At 41.7% G+C, this 20,025-nt stretch overlaps 1 protein-coding gene across 1 annotated transcript in view; it reads left to right on the forward strand.

Moving 5' to 3' along the window:
- LOC116847630 (toll-like receptor 2) overlaps positions 1-20,019 on the forward strand; it is a 73,745-nt gene extending 53,726 nt beyond the window's left edge. The window contains exons 3-4 of the mRNA XM_032822801.1: positions 17,647-17,861; positions 18,806-20,019. Of these exons, the coding sequence (XP_032678692.1) occupies positions 17,647-17,861; positions 18,806-19,651 (1,061 nt within the window). The 3' untranslated portion in view covers positions 19,652-20,019. The remainder of the gene's footprint in view (positions 1-17,646; positions 17,862-18,805) is intronic.
- Positions 20,020-20,025: the final 6 nt, after the last annotated feature.

Genomic DNA, 20,025 nt, shown 5'->3' on the forward strand with positions numbered 1-20,025 from the left:
GGGGGGGGGGGAAAGGGAGAAAGTACTTAATCCACCCTTATCTCGGCAACCTTTTTTCCTGATCAAAAAGGAAAGCGATTTTCGCGGAAGTAATTACTTAACAGTATTCTCCGGCGAGTAAATGGAGATTCGAGTATTTTAAATTCTCCAGCGTACACAAACGAGCGACATGAAGCTGACGACTCGTCTCGCAGTTAAGAATATCCAAATCAGTTAGATGATATTTTAATTTCCGCTAATCTCCACTTTTTTCCTCTTGTATCTTAACGAAGATATTTTCTGCAGCCATTAGGTTTCTCTTTCTGCTAAAATCCTCTCATTAGCGCTCTTGTAACCTTTCAGATGGAGAATAACTTGGTTATCGTCGACTACTCCATACTGCGTAATTGCATTCTGCAACGATAAGATCATCCTCGGTTACATCGAGTTATCGGCTAGCGGTCGTTGAAACTGCAACTGTTGAATCTTTTCCATTTGTCTCCTCCTGGACAGCGAGAGCAACGTACACTGAGAGATATGAAATATGCTTTTATTTGGTGGGCGCACATATTTACTTAAATCTAAGATCTTTTATTTGAATGAAATAAATAATTGCTTTCGTGAAAAGCTAAGGTTTTCTCTCGAGAGATTTTAAGAAAATTTATATTCTCTTATTTGAAAAATATTTTACATTAGCTTAAACTGGTTATCGTAAAGGGCATGAAATCAGGAGGTTTTAAATCCAGGTTTTATGGCAGGCTATATTTCCCTAGAGAGTAATTATGCAAAATTGGGTCCAGATTGGAGAATATAGTAAATATATGCCATTAATGTACCTCCGCTAAATAAATATTTACTATTTCAGCGTTTTTTCTCAGCGTATCGCAACGGTCGCAATGATACGAGAGTGCAATTGTCGCGAAACCGGCTGTGTCTCGTCACGCTCGTAGCTGTAAATCGTAGCTCCGAGTGATCTCGCGTGGGATCGTTACCTTCTTACGCCTTCTTACTGCGAACGTAACCGTGACGGACGTGTATTTCATTTTCCTCTCTTCCCCCCGTCCGAATATGCTCATTCTGGCTGCCGAGCACGCGTCTGTACACAAAACGCGCGCGCGGTGCTTTTATCTTCCGCCGCGTCGCAGGAGGTGAATCTACGTGAGAGGGAGTATCAACGTCTCCGCGCGATATTCCTTCCGCGAGATATTTTTCCGCGAGACAAACGCGAAAAGAGAGACTGCCATTGTTGCGTCTCAAAGAGAGCGGCTCCTGCAAATTTAATCATCCGTAAATCATCGCTACCGGGAAAGAGGGAAACTAGGCACTTCACGGAGTGAGACGCTGCTCTCTCTCTCTCTCTCTCGCCTCCTCGCATATTATTATCATTATTTTATGGCCCATTCAAGAACGTCGCGCCATACTTTTGACTCGCGGATCGTCACTTATCCAAACTATTTTTCTTTACATTATTCAAGCGAACTCATTTCGAGTGGTTTCATCGACTTACATCTGACCTACATCTGATAAACCTTTGAAAGGCTAAACACTTTGAGAAAATTCATTCAGGACGATTGTATCGCAAAAGTGAATGCATTCCTACACGCAATTGAGGGTAAGAAAACGATCGTATCGCCAACGAGTCTGCGAGTAATTTGCATGCGTGTCTCTGTCGTTGCATGCAACGTGCAACGGCGCAAATTGAATCACGTGTAAATAATCGCTGCTCCTCTCTCTCTCTCTCTCTCTCTCTCTCTCTCTTTCCTGTCTTGTTGTCTGTCTTCTCCTTTCTATTCTTTCCTTATCTGTTTATGCGCGCAGTCACGTTTCGCAGAAAGCATAGCGCAAAGTCAGCTAAGAGATGCAACCCACGTCTGGACGATGGTGAACCCAGGTGCCAATTACGTCCCGTCGAGTCGTCAGGCGATTTACTCGCCGATCTTTAGGTGCCACCCTTTTATTTGCTCGTCGCTGCGAATTTGCGGTGAATTAAGGCGTCTTCCGCCGTGCTCGAGTTCTTGCAAAAGTAACAGTGACGACGAAATTGGCACGGCTCTGCGTTCCTGCGTCGAGTTGAAAATATTTCCCGCAAGAATTTTCCTTTCAAACGGCGAGGTTCCGATTGAAATAGTTTGACTTTTAACCGTTGCGAGAGAACCACTCGAGTTGTGCCAGAGTGCTTTGAGCGTGAGTTGCGCGCGAGAAGGGAATATTTTCATTTTTAACACAAACACGCCAATGTCGATGGGGTCGAATCTATTTCGCGAGAATGGTTTCCAACCATTTTTTTCGTCTCACCCTTTATTCGCATCGTATCGCGCGCATAGATTGACCAATTTTCTTCAATTAAAGTTTTAATAATTACCGTGACAGAATAGCGGAGAATTTTTCTATCCAGTTTTCTACCTACACAGGAGTGCTTGGACATCTAAATCGACATCTTGTATTTCTATGTGTGTATGTATGTGGATACAAGATGTGAAGTGTTACCATTATATCCAAAGTTAACTGCGAAATATGCATTTTCTAATCGTTTGATATCGAAAGCAACATCAATTGACAAAGTTTGTTTTCTTTTCTGGGAGTCGTTAAGCTAATTCAAGTTTTTTAACTATCGACATAATAAACACTTTTAACTTAACATATTTTTCTCCTTTTCTAACCACATAATCGAGCACTGTTTAACGTTCATATTGCTCGACTGATATATTTTACGTAAAAAGTTGCATATGCCCTGCATATTTTGTACAATTTTTCTGGGTCCTCGTATGTTTCCCGCGAACAATGCCGTCGCACACACCTTTCTGCCTCGATGCGGGCAAGTTTCTCCATTTTTTACTGATTTCGTTGTTAACATACTCGCCGTTGCGTAAACGTTTCTTTCATGAAAGAGATAAAAACGCTGAAGGAAACGTGGAACGCGAAATTTCAAAGAAAGGATGTGCAAGGCGAGAATTCAAGCTGCCTTCTGCACGAACAGATATTTCTATACACGAGAAGATCATTCTTTCCTTGGAATGCATTTGAAAAATGCGCGCGCTTTTGTACTTTCCTCTTCGAGGAAAGGTCAAAACACTTGAAAATCCGCGCCTGCTGTTTTCAATCCTGCGACGATTCTCGAACGGGAAGTTAAATTAATCGATGAAATAATATTTATATTCGTGTAACACACGATAACATCAGAGGAAATTACTCGCGGAATATTTTTGACAGTTAAATAAAAATAGCCAGTTATTGTATCACGCGTACACACACTCACACACTTAATTAATTAATTCTATTTAATTTCAAACAAAAGGCTATGTTGCAACTGTTGCGCTGAGTTTAATAAAATGAAGTGAAATTTATTAATATCATCGCGACAATTAATTTGTATCTTAAATCTATCCGCGTGAAAATTTCATTTGCGTGCATATATGTAAGTGAAACGTCATCCTCTGCTGTATTACTTTTCCATTGATTTATGCCTTTTAAGTCATATGCCAAAATAACGAAATATACCGAAATATGCCCGCGAGACTGTGCCGAAAATTAGTTATCTGGACCGTATCGGTGTTGACTCGTGCCGACAAAAGTTGGGACAAAACTCACCCGACATCGTCCGACTTGTTTGGCGCAAATGAACGATGTAAATTCAACTTTCGTCCATCAAGCCGAATTTGCTTGCGCTCGACTTTCGCCGAGGAAACGTTACTCTTCTTGACGGTGAGGAAGAACGACGCGTGTATATCGACTATTCGGAAAGTTAATATCGCGCTCAACCGCCGGGAGAGGAGAGTCCACTTCGCCACGCTTTATTTTCCCAAGCCGAGAGCTTACGAGGTCTACATCGTCGTATAACCGCCTATGGGCCACCGCGAAAGAGAACGAAATGTTTACTCTGAAAATATCCGCACTCGTGTGTGTGTGTGTGTGTGTGTAGACGTGTGTGTTGAACGATAGTGGAACTCGCGTCACAGGTGCTCGCGCGCGGCCGGGCTCGAGAAGATTGTGGCTCCGTGATTCTCCGCTTAGCACTTTCTAGCGTTCTTCTAGCGTTCTTCATTCGTTCAATGAATGTCTCGCGCCTAACTACGTTTACTAGTTTTGCGTCTCTCTCTGCACTTGCTCGACGACTCGAGTCGACATATATACTCTCCCTTTTCCCCGGTTTCTTTCGAGATATCATCTCGTATTACTTTGCGCGTTTTGCGCAATTATGCATCTCGAGATTTAATCATTTTTGTTATTTTCAACACAATTTGATATTTTAGGCAGTTTTAGAGGAGATGAATTGGGCTCGGCAAATGTTATTCAAACATTACTTTCTATCCAATTTTTCCGACAACATTTCTATTTCAGAATCACTTGGAATCGGATACTGGTTTCGTACAATGTTTCTGTTTAAAATCACGTGAATAACGCATTTTCAAGTCTGGCAGATTCCTCTTGGGACAAGTCGCATAGAATATTCTATCTAGAAGAGCCATTGTGGTGCGGTTACAGTAGCCGTTTTCGAGTTATATATAATGGGTATTTATATAAAAATCGCAAATAGAGTAGACCGCACAAGAAATATGAGACCGCTATCGGTTTTTATTTCATTATTATTGCTGAAGGAAAGAATATCGCATCGACTGATTTTAAAATGATTCTGTCTACCTATTTTCTCTCGTCTCCTTGACGAAAATGTTAACGTTAAATATATTAGTAGTCAAGTCTATGATGATAAATGTCAGCGATTCTTTTCAATCATAAAAGAGAAATGCGGAAAAATGTAACGTCTGATGAAACTTTGAAGAGAGATCATCTCGCGATTGGATCAACGACAGTAATTGAATAAAATATCAGTGAGCATTTTCCTACCACCACTATACACCACTTTTACCGCGAGAGTACACGCGAGAGAACATACGAAAAGCCTCGGCGCGTGATCGTCGCGGCCGAGCGCGTTCGCGCGCACAAAGGATTAATTAAAGTGCGAGTCTGTAAGCAAATCCCTGGGGTTAATTAAATTTAAATAATGCCGTGTGTGTGTGTGTACGCGGGCGGATACGTCGTCGTACATCACGGCGAATGCCATTATAACAAATTCAAAAGCTAGTGGTTCGTTCGCGAGCGACGCGAGTTATTCGGCTTTATTAATAAATTAATATAGATTAATTGTGTCGGGGCGTGAATACATCCCCCAATGCTGCTAAGCTTATTGCTGATCCAGTATCACTGACGATTAATCGACTATAAGTCACAAAAGTATGATTATTAAATATCTGTACGAGTGCGACGAAGGCAAAACTCTGGACTAGACATCGAGTTAACGCTTTCCGCCGCGAGAAAGCACTTCCGCTTCGACCCAACCGGCTAAACGAATAATGGGAAAATTTCGAAATCCGACGCGCAACACACATTGCGGAGTATTGCGCCAGGGGCTCGGGGAATCCGGAATGCTCTCGGTAAATACAGCGAGTTTGTAGAGGGAGCGAGAGAGAGAGAGAGAGAGAGAGAGAGAGAGAGAGAGAGAGAGAATTCAGCTCTCAAGCTCGGGAAACTATGAAAAAGCGTTTAGGAGAATGGGTGCAATAGGGTATGCTCAAACTTGGCCAATTGCCGTGAAATCGGACCATTCGGAAGCGTAAGCGCGATCAAAGCTCTATCCGAAGCCGCGTAACTCTCGTTGGAGATGATATAATCGCGTCGCATCGATCCTCTCTCTCTCTCTCTCTCTCTCTCTGTGTCTCTCTCTGTGGAATAGTAGCGAGCGAGTATTTCGCGACTGTAATCGCAATCTACACATACCAGAGTTTGGCTCGCGTTTCCGTCAGTACATTTTGATTAATGCGCGTGTCAAATTTTACGGTATATCCATTAGCCGTATTCATTTATGCGGATCCATTACTATCGTACTTTTCAGATACACTTGTCGCGTGTGTCAGCACAATGGCTCTTTTACACATGTATAAATGGAGCCGGAAACGCCTCCGTGTTCAAAGTGACACGGCATCGCCGTTCGTCGAGAGTGCTGTTTTCCTCTTTCGAAACGATATCGTGCCGACGTAACCGACGATACCGTAAGTGAAAGAAAGAGAAGGATGTCAGCGGAGAATGACTCCAAAAAGCGATGAGAAACGCGCATGATGATTGCGTTCTTTCGTCCAATCGAGTACGAGTTCCATATGAATGTTACGACGATGTTATCCTCTTATGGCAAACTGACTAATAAGGGGAGGGAGAAGGCGTGTGCTGCTCATTATGTATACTTTATAAGCATTCAATCACAGAAGTAAAGCGAAAATGTTTTCGTTTCGTGCGAAATCATTTTGATAAAATGGGAGTTTTCCATAGCTCGGAAATTGCGACAAAAGGTAATCGATCCGACAAGTTTTTATTATCGCAAAATCAGATATTATGCGCGATATGGGAGCTCTTTGATACGAGATAATGTAAATTCGATTATGACCACAGTGTATCTCCGATTACCGTGACACGCGATATTACAATTTTTCCCCGCGCGAAATAAAACCGATGGTTTCTTCATTTAGCGATACCTATGATGGTCGGGTCGGTAACTCTCGCGTGTGTTAGGCGCCGCGCGATTCACTTAACGAGCAGCTGTACTTTTCCGGTTCAGAGATCTGGAGTCCGATAAATCATCCGGGTTTCGGGAGGTAGATCAATTATCGATGGCCCGCAGATATCGCGAGGGTTAACAGTCGCGTGCGTATTCCGTCGCGTCTCGTGGCGGAAAAAATTCGCGTGTTCTCTCATTTGTGGACTCGTATGCGGACACGGATGTGAGTGAGAGAGGCCGGAGGAAGGATAAAGGCGTGCGAGCGAAATAAAAGGGTGCCGCGAGAGTCTTTAGTCGAAAGCATCCATCGCAGCGCACTGCATTGTGCGCCGCATTGTGCGCCGCGTTCGTGACGTTTCGCAGGTATTTTCGTTTCCGACGTGCCGTGAGGCCGGCGAGAAAGCGCCGTTATTTCTGCCAGTTTCTCACTCGAATTTGTCTTATTTCGCGCTGCTCGATCGCCGCACTTGACCAAGTCCATCGCCAGTATTTCACACCTTCTGCCGTATCCTAAATATTTTTCTCCTACATAATGATGAAATTTGGCACGCATTCGAATAACGATCCTGTCTCTTTCACGTCTCGTACCGCGCCGGCACACAATCGACCTCGCGGAAAAAGTTGGCAACATTGAGGGTATCGCGCGTCGCGTCGCTGATGTCTCTTTTGCCTCATAGTCCCTGGAAGTAAGAGTCTATGTTGTCAGTGATGACTTAATGATGAATAATTGAAAAGCAGAAATATAGAAAATAAATATAACAACATGTTGCGAGAATAAATAAATACATTGAGAGAAAAATTATCTTAAAATCAACAAGTATTTCTTTCACAGGTACCATTAACATATTTACTTAAATTCTTCTTATTTAAATAAAATATTTATTTGAGATTTAAGTAATATTATCATATATAAATATTTGGTGCTCTATGCGCACTTAGACGCGGAAATTAGTCCGCTATGTTGTATCAAACTAGCAAGGGATCTCTCCTCTATTTTTCTCTTCCTTTTTATTCCCGCTCTTGTTAAAACTGTTGCATAGGGCAAACACAAGCGGCAAAATTATTTCTTTAATAAGCAAACTCGTAGGAGAAATGCAGAGTCGAGGATAAAATCGACGACGGGGGCGGAAATTACTTCTTGTATAAAATCGAGGAGAGATTGAAAAGTTTAATCAATTATCGACAAACGGATTTACTCGGAGCGGATATAATTTACGCTAATGATTTCGCCTTAATTAAACAGATCACCTTTGTTAAATATTTATTTTACTATTTTATGTAACGGTACTTTGCGCAAAGTTCTTGCTGAAACTTTTCCTTGACTCCCGATGGAACAACCTTCATCGATAAGACGCTCAATCCAGCGAGCATCAAGAGGGTGGAATATATATGACCCAACGCCAGGTTTTTTCAATCACATATCGCTGATGTTTAGTGTTCGCCAATTTCTTGCGACGCTACGCTCCAATCAACGTATCTCAATGATAAAATCGCAGTGATCTGAGAAATCTGCATTGCAGCGACGCGGCATTATATTTTACGCGCAAATACCTGATTGCTTGTTCTTCGTGATGAAGGGTCGGTCTGGAAACTTCTTAGCGAAGTCACCCAACGCTCTGTACTAAAGATCCTGTCCAAGTACATTAACCCGGGAATGGCCGTGCGGAGTGTAATTTACACCCTGGCGACTCGCAATTGCGAGAACATTTCCGTCCTTCGGCTCGAAATCACCGGAATTAGCATTGAGTCTCGCTTTTCCGTCGACGTGAAAATCGGTTTACCATTGGGACACGACGTACACGTTTGCCTCATAGCAGAGAGAGAGAGAGAGAGAGAGAGAGAGAGAGAGAGAGAGCGAAGTACTGGAATAAATTTATCGCAAATGGAATGCAGAATAAATTTCCCGCGGATGTTTACATCGTGAAAAGAGAAAAAGAAATGTAAGAGGAATGTTAACATTTAACGAATTGAGATTTCTGGGCTCAGCTAGCTATAGGTTGAGTCGAGGGAATTGGTGTCGCAAGGTATCGGAAACGTAATCCATGTTGCATTCCCGCGGGACTTTTTCGCGCGCTATTTCGCAAACGCACTCGACCGTATGAAAACCCACGTAGTATCGAGGGAAGCTTTAATTGAGCGATTCGACCGCGTAATTTAGAGATTAAAAACATCAACGTGGGGCATGTTGCATGCGAACGAGCGAGCGAGCGATGCATTTTCGCGTGTGTTAAAATCTCGGCACTGTAATTCCTTAACGTCAAAATGAACCTCCGCGAATTAAAGTGATGTAAATCGGTGTAACATACTCCAGAGGTGTATGCCGGCACGAGAACCGACAAAAAATCCATCTGTGCCTCGCATAGTTTCATTCTACTCGAGAATCCTGCCTTACATGCCAGTGCTGCTGCGTCTCACACACTGTGCCTATTTCATAGTTGTTCAGATTAATTCACGTCGATTTTAGCGCCCTATTTTGGCTTTCGTGTTTCGAGATGTGCAATTATCGACAATGTCGCGTGTCTCACGCATGTTTGACATGTTCCAGTGATCCTTAATGAGAGAAATGTCGAAAATTGACAGAGAAGACGGGTGGCGGATCGTTGATTGATGGAAAGAGATGGACTCGCGCACGCGTTTTGCTAAACGCTTGTTTAACAAGAGGATACCGCGAGAACTAATGCTATCGGCGCTATTAAGCGGCTCATTGATTTACAAGAGCGAGCGACCGACCGACCGACCGATCGATCGTCCTATAAGAATTTCGCAATCTCCCGCAAACTGCAATAACGCGCTCGGTACGAGCATACGCAGACGTGTGTACGAAAATCAAGATGCGTGTGTGCAAACGCACGTACACATCAAACCGTCGACGGATCAAAGCCCTCGATCGGACGATACTCGACGACGAGTAGTAACTGCGAATGCACCTCAAAGGCCGCGTAAGCTTTTATTACTTCTGTTGACGGAACTTGCAACGACGGAATATTCTCTCTCACTCTCTTGCGTTCAAAGTCTCGCGGCGATCGACGCATTCGCCGCGTACGATAATATCGCCTGCCAACCACTGAAATGACATTTCTCCCGGCAAAATGCCGAGATACATATAATGCCGACCGATCAAAATAAAAGTTATTTCGGCGGATAGGCACCGTGACACGCGGGAATACAATCAGACAAGTAAAGCTTATCGTTTGGCTGAAATTTAAGCGAATTTCACGTCGACTGAGCGAGCAAGTGAGATACTTACGAGACACGTTATAACTTTGAAAACTGGAAGGAAAGATACGGCGTTCCTATCAAGTCGCACTGCCGAAACTTGTTTTATGAAAGAAGTTTTTTTATTTCCGATAGCTCATTTTTTTGTACAAACTATCTCGATATCGCTGCCTCGATATTTTCGTCGAGCAAAAAGCTCCCATCTCTAGAGAGCTGTTCAAAGAATTTATCATTAAACATCGCACAAGATGTATCTCTTTTGGGTAGTCTCGTGCAAATTCCGAAGCTCGTGAAAATCCTTTCTATTAGAGAGTGGTAACGTATCGTTTGAAATATTCATATCATCTCTTTTTTTTCTCCCCCTCCCCCTCTCTCTCTTTTCTTTTCATTAATTAGTCACATTTCCGTTCGTTGAACTCGTTAGTCTGTGGGTCAATCCGCCGTCGTTTCGTTCGTTCGTTCGTTCGTTCGTTCGAGAGAGAGAGAGAGAGAGAGAGAGGGAGGGGGAGAGAGGGAGAGAGGGAGGGGGAGAGAGAGAGAGAGAGACAGAGAGAGGTCCATACCTTTTTGCCAATATAAAGCGCGAACGGTGCATGTCCTAATATACCGAAGCCTTTATATTGATTTAACAGACTGTGCACGATAGCGGTCGAAGCGATTCGGAGGAAATTGCAGCGGTATGCCTCTCACTATTTGCAAAGTGCATATAAGTTCGCTGTACTAGTCGCAAAAAATACGTGCGACAAATGTAAAATTCACGAAGCAATGATCAAACTACAAATATTTGAGTCAATTTTAAAATCGAGAATACGAATCGTCCTATTTCGTTTGCGCACACTTATACGCATTAAATAATGAAACGCGAATGATAGATACGTCTCGATAAAAACCGTGTCAATTGACATTCATTCCCGATGATTGTAACAATTTTGCCAACAATGTCCTTATTATACACTACAGAGAATATTATAGTTTTCTTTTTTTTCATATGAATTCTTTTACTATATGTTTCTAGTGATTCTAGACTGTTTATCTAGTAAAGTCTATCTTATTAAGGAACATGATAAATTCCGCTAAAAACATAGCAAGTGTTTTAATAGCATATTTCCTAAATTTCAATAGCACACATGAAATGAAAGGATAGTGAACTATTGCAGAATGCCAGTTTATCTCTCGGTCACAAAACTCTGTAGTGAGATTGATCGATGTTACGTAAAGTGCATTGAAAAGATAAGTCAAGCAGTAAGTAAAGTACAAAAATTTCAGCCGCTTACAGAAAAGACACATGTGTGTGGGGTTTATCGGGACAATTCGCGGAACTACGCAATCGACGGTCGCGCCATTAAAATTAACGAAACTCCGGGAGAAAAGATACGCACGGCTTTTTCATAGATGCCCGAGTACAATACGGCCGTTTGTTTTGTCCGATGTGACGTAGTGCTATACAATAACCTATTCGCCACATGTGGCGAGTGGCGAACGATATTGGACACTGTTGCAACAAAGAGTTTGCTTCCGATATTTATTAAAGGAAACATAATCTGAATTTTTCATCAGTGTGATCGATAACTGCTCGATTCTTTGAGAAATTTGGGCTGCTTTCAAAGTTGCGCTCTGCACCGAATCGATCATCGAATTTGGCCGGAGAAAAATTGCGCCATCTGATATCGCTTACCTGATATCGCGTGTACAAGTCAGTGAGAGACTATCGTTAGTGTCGTATATTCTTCCGTTGCATTCATCCGATCGAGTCGTCCAAACAGTCTCACCTTTGCTGCGTTTCCATCTTTTTTTCCAGGCGCTACGAAATCCATGCCAGACGAATTATGGCTCGAATCACGTCCGATAAACTGCAAGCACGTTATCTCGCGATATGCAAACTTTGTGTAAGCTGTACAAAGTTAAATATGCACACCGCAGCACCGAAGAAACTGTATCACGGGCGTATAGTGCATTTCTCATTTGTTCGATAGCCGTTGCATCTATCGATTGGAATCGGCCGAACGAGCGAGAGAGTTTCTATTTTTTTTCCCCTTTACTCCCGCAAAGTTAAAAATGTCAATATCGAGCGCGCGGACATCGCGAGGAGACATTTGTCAAGACGAGGAATCGCCGAGAGAGGCGAGCGAATCAATTAGAGCGAAACGACGGGATCCCGCCGATCGATCCCCGCCACGCATTGCGAACAAACACGCCCGTCTTTAGCTTACAGCTTCCCAACCGAGCCCACTTTCCGTAACATTGCGCAGACCTGTTGCTGTATATCGCGTAATGTCGTGCCGCATGCACCGCGCCGATAACACGGTCTATTTCGGTTCGCGTCCCGAAAGTCTCGTAAAACGCCGCCAACAGGCGGCCCGAGGCGGAGCCGCTTGCTAAAATCGGAAGGCCAGTTCCGGCTCTTTGTGACCCAATTAAAAGGAGATGCAATTTTTAGCCGAGAAAATCAAGAATCTCGACATTACCTACGACATTATTTACGAGTTGCTTTTCCGACGAGAAGATCTCGGACGAGAGTTTAACGCGATTACTTACACAGCAGAGCACTCGATGTACGTTCGCCACTAAAAGTCCGATCTCTGCCCAATCTGTCGGTGCATTTCTGCGGGACAATTTTATCCGCTTCGTCGCAAATTGACGCAAATTAATCAAATTTGTTTAAACGATTATCCCCGACTCGTGAAGCGATTATAAGATACTGCATTCTAGCGACAGATTCTTTCACCGATGTGACATCTGTCTTTCCTCAAACGAAAACATTTAACAATGTGGACACTGTTAATCAAGTCTCATTTATCAAGAGAATAAACGATAAGTACGATTTTCCATACACTTATCACAGGAAATGCCTTGTAGGTGCGCAAACGAGAACTCCAGTTTCGACATTTTAGCCTTACTTTTTCTTTTTTAAACCTTCATGTTTAATGTATAACTTTCAATGTTTGATACAAATCGTGTTTGGCGCCTTCAAGTGGCAGAAAACGTACAAAACGTGCAACAACTGGTAGGTTTGCGGACCTCCTCGCAAAGCTAGTAAGTTAAATAAAATCAAAGGATATATAGGCTTCAGAGTATTGAAATAGACGTCGACTGGAATATTGAAGCCGGAAGTAGAGTCAAAATTTCGATTCTCCGGGCTTGCCCATTTTAACTTCGATAACTTCCACAACGGATCGTCAAAGCTACGAGAAAACACTCTTTTTCCATAGAATTCTTTCAGTTTTAGAAAAAAAACTTCGCCATAGAAATTTGGCACATGTTACGAGTGAACTGGCACATGTTTTACAGCGAGGTCTAACCGTGTACCTGACTTACCACCACATACGAAAATGAACGTTTTACCAACACCGATATTCTCTCTTGACCGGCCTGAAACTCGCTACTGCGTTTCTGCGGTTCATCAGATCTTGATACAATAAACACCGCGTCGTCTTCTTTCAAAACTCGCAAACTGCTGCACGGGCCATGAATCACGGTGTCTTATAAACGGATCTTCCTTCTGTTTTCCTCGACGTGCCGGAAATAAGTCGCCGGCGCAATGTCAGCGGATTCTTCGATTATTCGCCGTATAATGGCGGTATCGCACGATGTACACTGAGAGAAAAATCTTCTTAATTTAAGTAAATGTGTGTGTTTACTAAATTTAATATTTAATTCAAGTAAATAACGTTTATATGTAAAACTCTTTACTTGGTTATAGTAAAATTATAAGAGAAATAGTATGTATTTTTAGAAAAAGTAAATATTTTTCGATGCAATTTATTACTTTCCAGAAAATGTATACTTGAATAAAAATACATAAAAAGCCATCTATCTTTTTTACCACTATTGATAACATTTAAATTATTTTATTAATTTACGTTCTTTACGTATGTAAAGCATATAAGTGGAATCCCCTGTTGCGTTTGGAAATATTATATACAGGGTGACACCGAACGAGGTGGCCAAACTTCGGTACCGTATTCTACTCTTCCTAAGGATGAAAAAAGGTCATGTAAACATCGGTCTAGAAACTCGTCCTTTTTGAGATATAAATACTTTTTTGTTTATGATTGAGTATCGTAGGAATGTTTAAAGCTTATTTAAAGAAATTGCTGGAAATGATTTCCTTTTACAACAATACATGTTTCACATCGACGTTGTCAATGGTACATTCCGGACCTATGTTTATGAATCAGAGACTCCTACAATATTCAATCATAAACAAAAAAGTATTTATATCTCGAAAAGGACGAGTTTCCTATGTTTATATGAACCCTTTTTCATCCTTAGCAAGAGTAGAATACGGTACCGAAGTTTGGCCACCTTGTTCGGTGTCACTCTGTATATAAACAATACGAGACATATTTATAAATCAAAATGAGTTGGCGCATCGCTGACTCAAGATCTCAAGTCTCTCGGGTTAGGAACGGTAAGCAAATTTTTCAAATAGAATATAATGATTAAATGGTACTTAATTGGAAAGAAATAGGAGTCTAATTAAAAAGAATTAAAGGATATGCTACGTAACAGCAAGTATTTTTCCACTTATATATATCAAAGATATTCCTCTAAATTTAATGAATGAGATTTATTTAACAGCACAAGAAACATTTTCTATGAATACTTATTTTAGAAAAATGTGCTCACAGTTGTATGGAAACGAACGGTTTACTAAAATTCAAGAAAACTTCTTTCCTTTTAGTAAATTTTGTTTTCAGTGTAGGAAAATTATTTCATCCTATTAAGCTTTTTCCTTTCCTTCGCTTCCCTTTTCTTCCCTTCTCTTCCCTTCTCTTCCCTTGCCAAAGGCTCAGTCGATACCGTGTGTGCGCGTGTGTGCGTATGCCTTCAATTGTTATCGTCGTTTTCGTCTGGTCATACTTTCGTCTGGTTGGTTTTTTCAAATTGAAGCCAATACTGCTGATTTTATGATATGTTCCAAATATTTTCAACTTGACGATATTACATATCATTTTCCTTTTGATTATTTAAATTTTTTATTTATACCAAAGGTGTAGAACAAAGTATTAAATGTTTTTTTTTTTTTTTTTATGTCTATTCTTATCTCGCTGTATGATTTGGAAGCAGATATCTTCTTGTATATCCTTTAAAGTTTTAAATTATATTCTTTAAAGTTTTCCCCATGTAAAATAACAAACGCGCGCGTATATTATTTTTAAACATACATTACTTTCTTGAAATATATAATGATCTCAATGTGAAATTAATAGATTTGTAATTCTGGCATTGCTTCGTGAAAGGAGAGAGAAGAAGAGCTGCCGCTCAAAGGAAGTGAGGCTCGATTATCGAGATGTTGTATCGAGGAGGATATCACAGCGTGAGTTCGGCAAAGAGACTGCCGTTCCAATTTATATTAATAACGTCTTGGAATGCGGCCAAACGAGCGTAAGGTCTACGGAAGTCGGTGACGACCTCGTCGTCGTCCTTTATGCGAGCTTGGGCTCGCTACAGCGTGGAGGCGCGCGTCTTCCTTCCTTCCTTCCTTCGGTTCCTCGTGCATCCCGCGCAATGCTATTAAGCTTTCGGCTTCGGTGAAGAGAGCACTTTCGTCTTAGCCAACTGCAATTTAATTTTAATTATGGTCGGGGAGCTGAGTTACTCGCTATAATATCCAGCTCTTAGGTGTAGCCGGTGGAATACCGTGAAATTTTTATCTCACCGAAGCGCGCGATAAATCCCGCGATAAAAATCCGCGATGACTAGGCCTTCTCGCGAAACGACGTGGCGAAAGAATACGCAATGACGATATGCATCGCAGCAGGCATTAGAAAATCACTAGCAAGATATGTGACAGCGTGGAATTAGCACGGATTATACTCTGCATGCGTCTTCAAGTGGCCCGTCTAATTTGCCTTACACTCGCAGAAAATATTTCGGCTAATCATTTTGAACGATTTTTGACCGACGAATAAGAGAGTGCTCGCGAATTTTCCTCCGAAGTTGATTTCGGGAATGATTTCGCGCGATCTTTGCGTGTACTACTCGACGCAAGAGAAGGGACAAAACGCAATTGTTAACGGGCGGGACATTTTCGACAGCGTTATATGAATTTTACACTTTACAACAACGACGCGAGAAATTGCTGGAATGGAGACGGAGGAGCCTTGTTAACTCGCAAACCCGTAACCTTTCCGGCTCCACGTCAAATTCCCAGAATTTACGCGGCTGAAATTTTCGCTCCCTGGTGCAAAGTTGAAATCGTCAGCTGGAAATTACTTGGATGGCAGTAAGCAGGAACGGACGGTCAGCCAACTTAACGTCAACGACTTAACCAACTATAAGAGGTCAGCGCTCGCGATTGCACCTTCCCGACAAGACGTTGGTGCATACATGAGTAACCGTCGCAAAATGTTTATCTGTTTAAGTCGAATCGAGCGAAAACGCTGCTTGGAATTATCATAATCGCCCTCTCGGCATGAGAGAACGTCCAACTAGCGGACACGAGTAGACGTAATCTGGAAGCTGAAGCTATTACGATTTTACACCCGTAGAATCTCTCTCTCTCTCTCTCTCTCTCTCTCTCTTTCAGTGGTTAATTAGGCTACAGAAATACCAGAGTTGTACGTAAATGAACGTTACGAAGATAGCTCGGGCGATTGGAAAAGTTTCTACAATTTTTTTTCAAAGCTATCTCACCGCTGCTAATCAACCTTCTTTAAATGTTCAGAGTCGGTCGTTGCCCTTTTATATAAGAGCGAATCTCCCTCGGGTTTGGGAAGAGTGCGCCGCTCGATCGAACAGAAAGAAAATGGTTGTACGATCGTGTAAATAACAACAAACTACAATCAAAATATATCCGCAACATATTGTCTATATATGAGAGAATTTTATAGTAAAAATTACTACAGAATTTTGTAATTGAGAAATAGATGGACATTCTGCAGTAATTCGCTATCCTTTAATTTCTTACATTTTTCCTTATATATTTTAGAAACTGAAATATGCTATTAAAATATTTGCTGTTTCTAACGAAATTTACCATGTTCCTCAGCAAGGTACACTTTATTGACTGTCTATTTCCTACACTACTAGAAATATGGTACAATTGAAAAAAAAACTTATATATGAAAGAAACTATCATATATACATATATATTCTTCATATACACAGATAGGGGAGATGAAACCCTACACTTAAGAATTTCAAAGTTACTACTTCTAGATAGATATTTGCTATGACTGTACAAGCGTATTAACCTTATATTTTACTTTGTAATAACCAAGATACAAACATACAGCAACGAGGCCATCTTGCTCTGATATCGGGTGTAATGAGCAAGAAGAAGGTCACATATGTATTACGATTAGTGGTTTTGGGATTTCCGCGAGAGGTTTCCGCGGTAGCCCTTCTGTCGACCTTTAATTATGAGTCAACTTTACTTAGCCCGCCTGTACGTTCGACCTCAATCATTTTATGAATGGAAATTTTACTATCCGAAACAGTATATCGTACACTTGCAAGAAAATTCATTCTAGCTAGTCTCTAACACTTTATTTGATTTACTCACGATGGAGAATATTGATATCAAATTTCGTCGAGAGGCTCGAAAATTTACTTTGCTGCTACTAAATCAGTTTTACCTGTGTTTTACATTGCAATATTATTCCAAATTTAATGAAACTCAGAGAAAAGTATTTATATTCTAAAAGGACCGATTTTGTATCCACTGTTTTTCTCAAGATAAATACTAAGAAAAAGCACATGAACAATACTTACCTTTGGGACCATCTAGCCCCGGTCTCCCCTGTCATTGGCGTGACAATGACAGCTATGAGCGTGACAGAATTCGCAATCAATTGTAAATATTATGTTGTGCTTTGCGTTCTTCTATATCGCGCTAATGGAGTATTCTGCGTGCATACCAAAGTATTATACAATAATTTCGCGATATTTTGTTGTTGCAGATATGAGCATCTTTTTCTTTAATGGTTTGCTGCTACTGGGCTTCGTCGTAGCCACCGTGCCAGATGTCATGGTGCAGGGTTTTCCAGGTCCCACACAAAACATGGAACCAATCATAAAGAAATGTCGTTACAACAGGAATTTCGCGTTGCTAGAGGCGCGTTGCAGCACTCTGGAGTTGTCGGAGATCCCGACAACTTTGAAAACGGACATACAGGTGAGATTTCGATAAGCGTGCGTGGCTTTAGTAACGATAATTTTAGTCCGAACCTTCCTGTAGTTTCGCAGCACACGTTTTCTGTCTGTTCTCTTTTTCTTATCCAACGATCCCCCCGATTCGACTATATACCGGTACGTCCGCGACTGTACTTCAGTAAACTTGCTTCGATGAATGCCAGGCAAAATTCCAGACATGTTAAATCCGGAGATTGGCTTCTCCAGAACCACGAGGATGAACGTGTTCAACGATAGTACATGTCGCCAATACATAGACGTGTAGACGTTGTACTGTCTCGATCTGGACGCGATGAATTAGTTAATTTAAAGAACAGTTTTCTATAAACTTTTTTTTTCTTCGAAAATGTTGCTGTTGTATCATTACACATATAATTGTTTGGTGAATTCACAATCATACTTACAAAGATTATATGTTAAACGTATGAAGTATCGCTAATAGATTAACAGTATCCTCAGTTCGCAAAATATATTATGTCACTGTTGCTGAATTTATGAGCGATCAAGATGGATTATTAGCAAATTACCTGAAATGATGGGAACTACAAGTATATGTAGCAGAATATCTGATTTTCGTACTCGATTCCAAGCGGATTATGCTCGAATAGTATTTTGGACCAATATATTTCAACGGAAAGGTTGATGAAATTAATTAATGTAAATAAAGAGGCGTCGCTCGTGCGAAATGTCCATATATTTCGTTTCACATTTGCATATCGAGCGGATACGTGGAGAAAAAGCCGCTTTTCATCGTCCAGATATATCTCGGTCGTTGCGTCATTAATTCTTCTAGTCGGCCGGTTAATCTAACATACGCATCTTTACCGAAACAAAGATCTTATCGGATTAAATAGTTTCAGCTTCCGTTCGATAGGGCTAGCATTTTTCGAAATGTTCTCACACAATCGCTCGCTTTTCCTCGCGCAGGTGTTGGATGCCACGGTGAACCGACTGAGAGAGTTGACTAACGAGAGTCTATTGCCCTACAAGAGTCTGTCCTACATCTACCTGGCTGACAACTTTATTCAAAATGTTGAGGAAGCAGCGTTTGCAAGACAACATTATTTGGAGGTGCTGGACCTCACGAAGAACGGTTGCGACAATCTGCCCAAGAGCCTGTTTCAACTGCCGTACCTCAGGATACTCTATCTCGATTACAACAAACTCACCGACTCGGTATTCAAAGTATCGGTGAGCTCGCCCCTCATCGCACTGCACCTGACTAAGAACAAGCTCACCAAGATTCCGGATATGAACTTGCTGCCGACTCTCACGCATCTCAATGTGTCCGACAACGCGATCGTCTCCGTCAACAGCGAGGACCTGGCGCCGTTCTGCTCGCTCAAGGTGCTCGATCTGTCGAAAAACCCGATCAGATTCAGAGGCAAGAGCTGCGAGTGTTGGACGCTCAACGCTTGGCTGAAGCTACGGCAAATCAAGTTGATTCCGGAGTCGTTCAATTGCAACGACTGGTCGGATGAAAAAGCCAAGCAATGCGCCAACGCGGAAATCAGCAATCGGACGTATGAGCTGTACGACAAGTGCACAGAGGTCATACAGCTCAAGATGGAGACCGAGAAGGCTCGCTCGTTGTGGATTATGGTAGTCTCGTGCGTCTCGGTGTTCATCGTTTGCGTCTTCGTCGCGTTGTTCTGCGTCCACAAGAGAAACCGTAGACGGCGCAGGAAGCAGAAGGAACAGCAGCAGCAACTCGCGGTAAACAATGCCAACACGGAGCTGCTCAACAGTAACCTCACGCCGAGTAATTCGTGAAGCGATCGCTTCAAAGAGACCGTACAACTAAAAGGAGTATAGGTAGCTTATTGTAAGGAATCTCGCGTGTGTGAATGCTGACGTTACCAATTTCGCGCCGAGAGAAGAACATTAGACGTTGTCAGGTTTTGACGAATGAAAATTCACGTGACCCTCCGAGAGACCTGTTGCTGTTTATTAAGAGTTTAATCACGGATCGATATCGACGGATACGTGCCTAATCGTTTCTATCCGATTATCGATGCATCGCGACGGCATGACTGCCATTTCCAACAATGTTATACAATTTTGCAGAACAAAACTGATATATATATATATATATATATATATATATATATATATATATATATATATATATATATATATATATATAT

The sequence above is a fragment of the Odontomachus brunneus genome, unplaced genomic scaffold (genome assembly GCF_010583005.1).
Source record: "Odontomachus brunneus isolate Ranch 3 - 2012 unplaced genomic scaffold, Obru_v1 Obru_scaffold_082, whole genome shotgun sequence".
Taxonomy (NCBI): Eukaryota; Metazoa; Arthropoda; class Insecta; order Hymenoptera; family Formicidae; genus Odontomachus; species Odontomachus brunneus.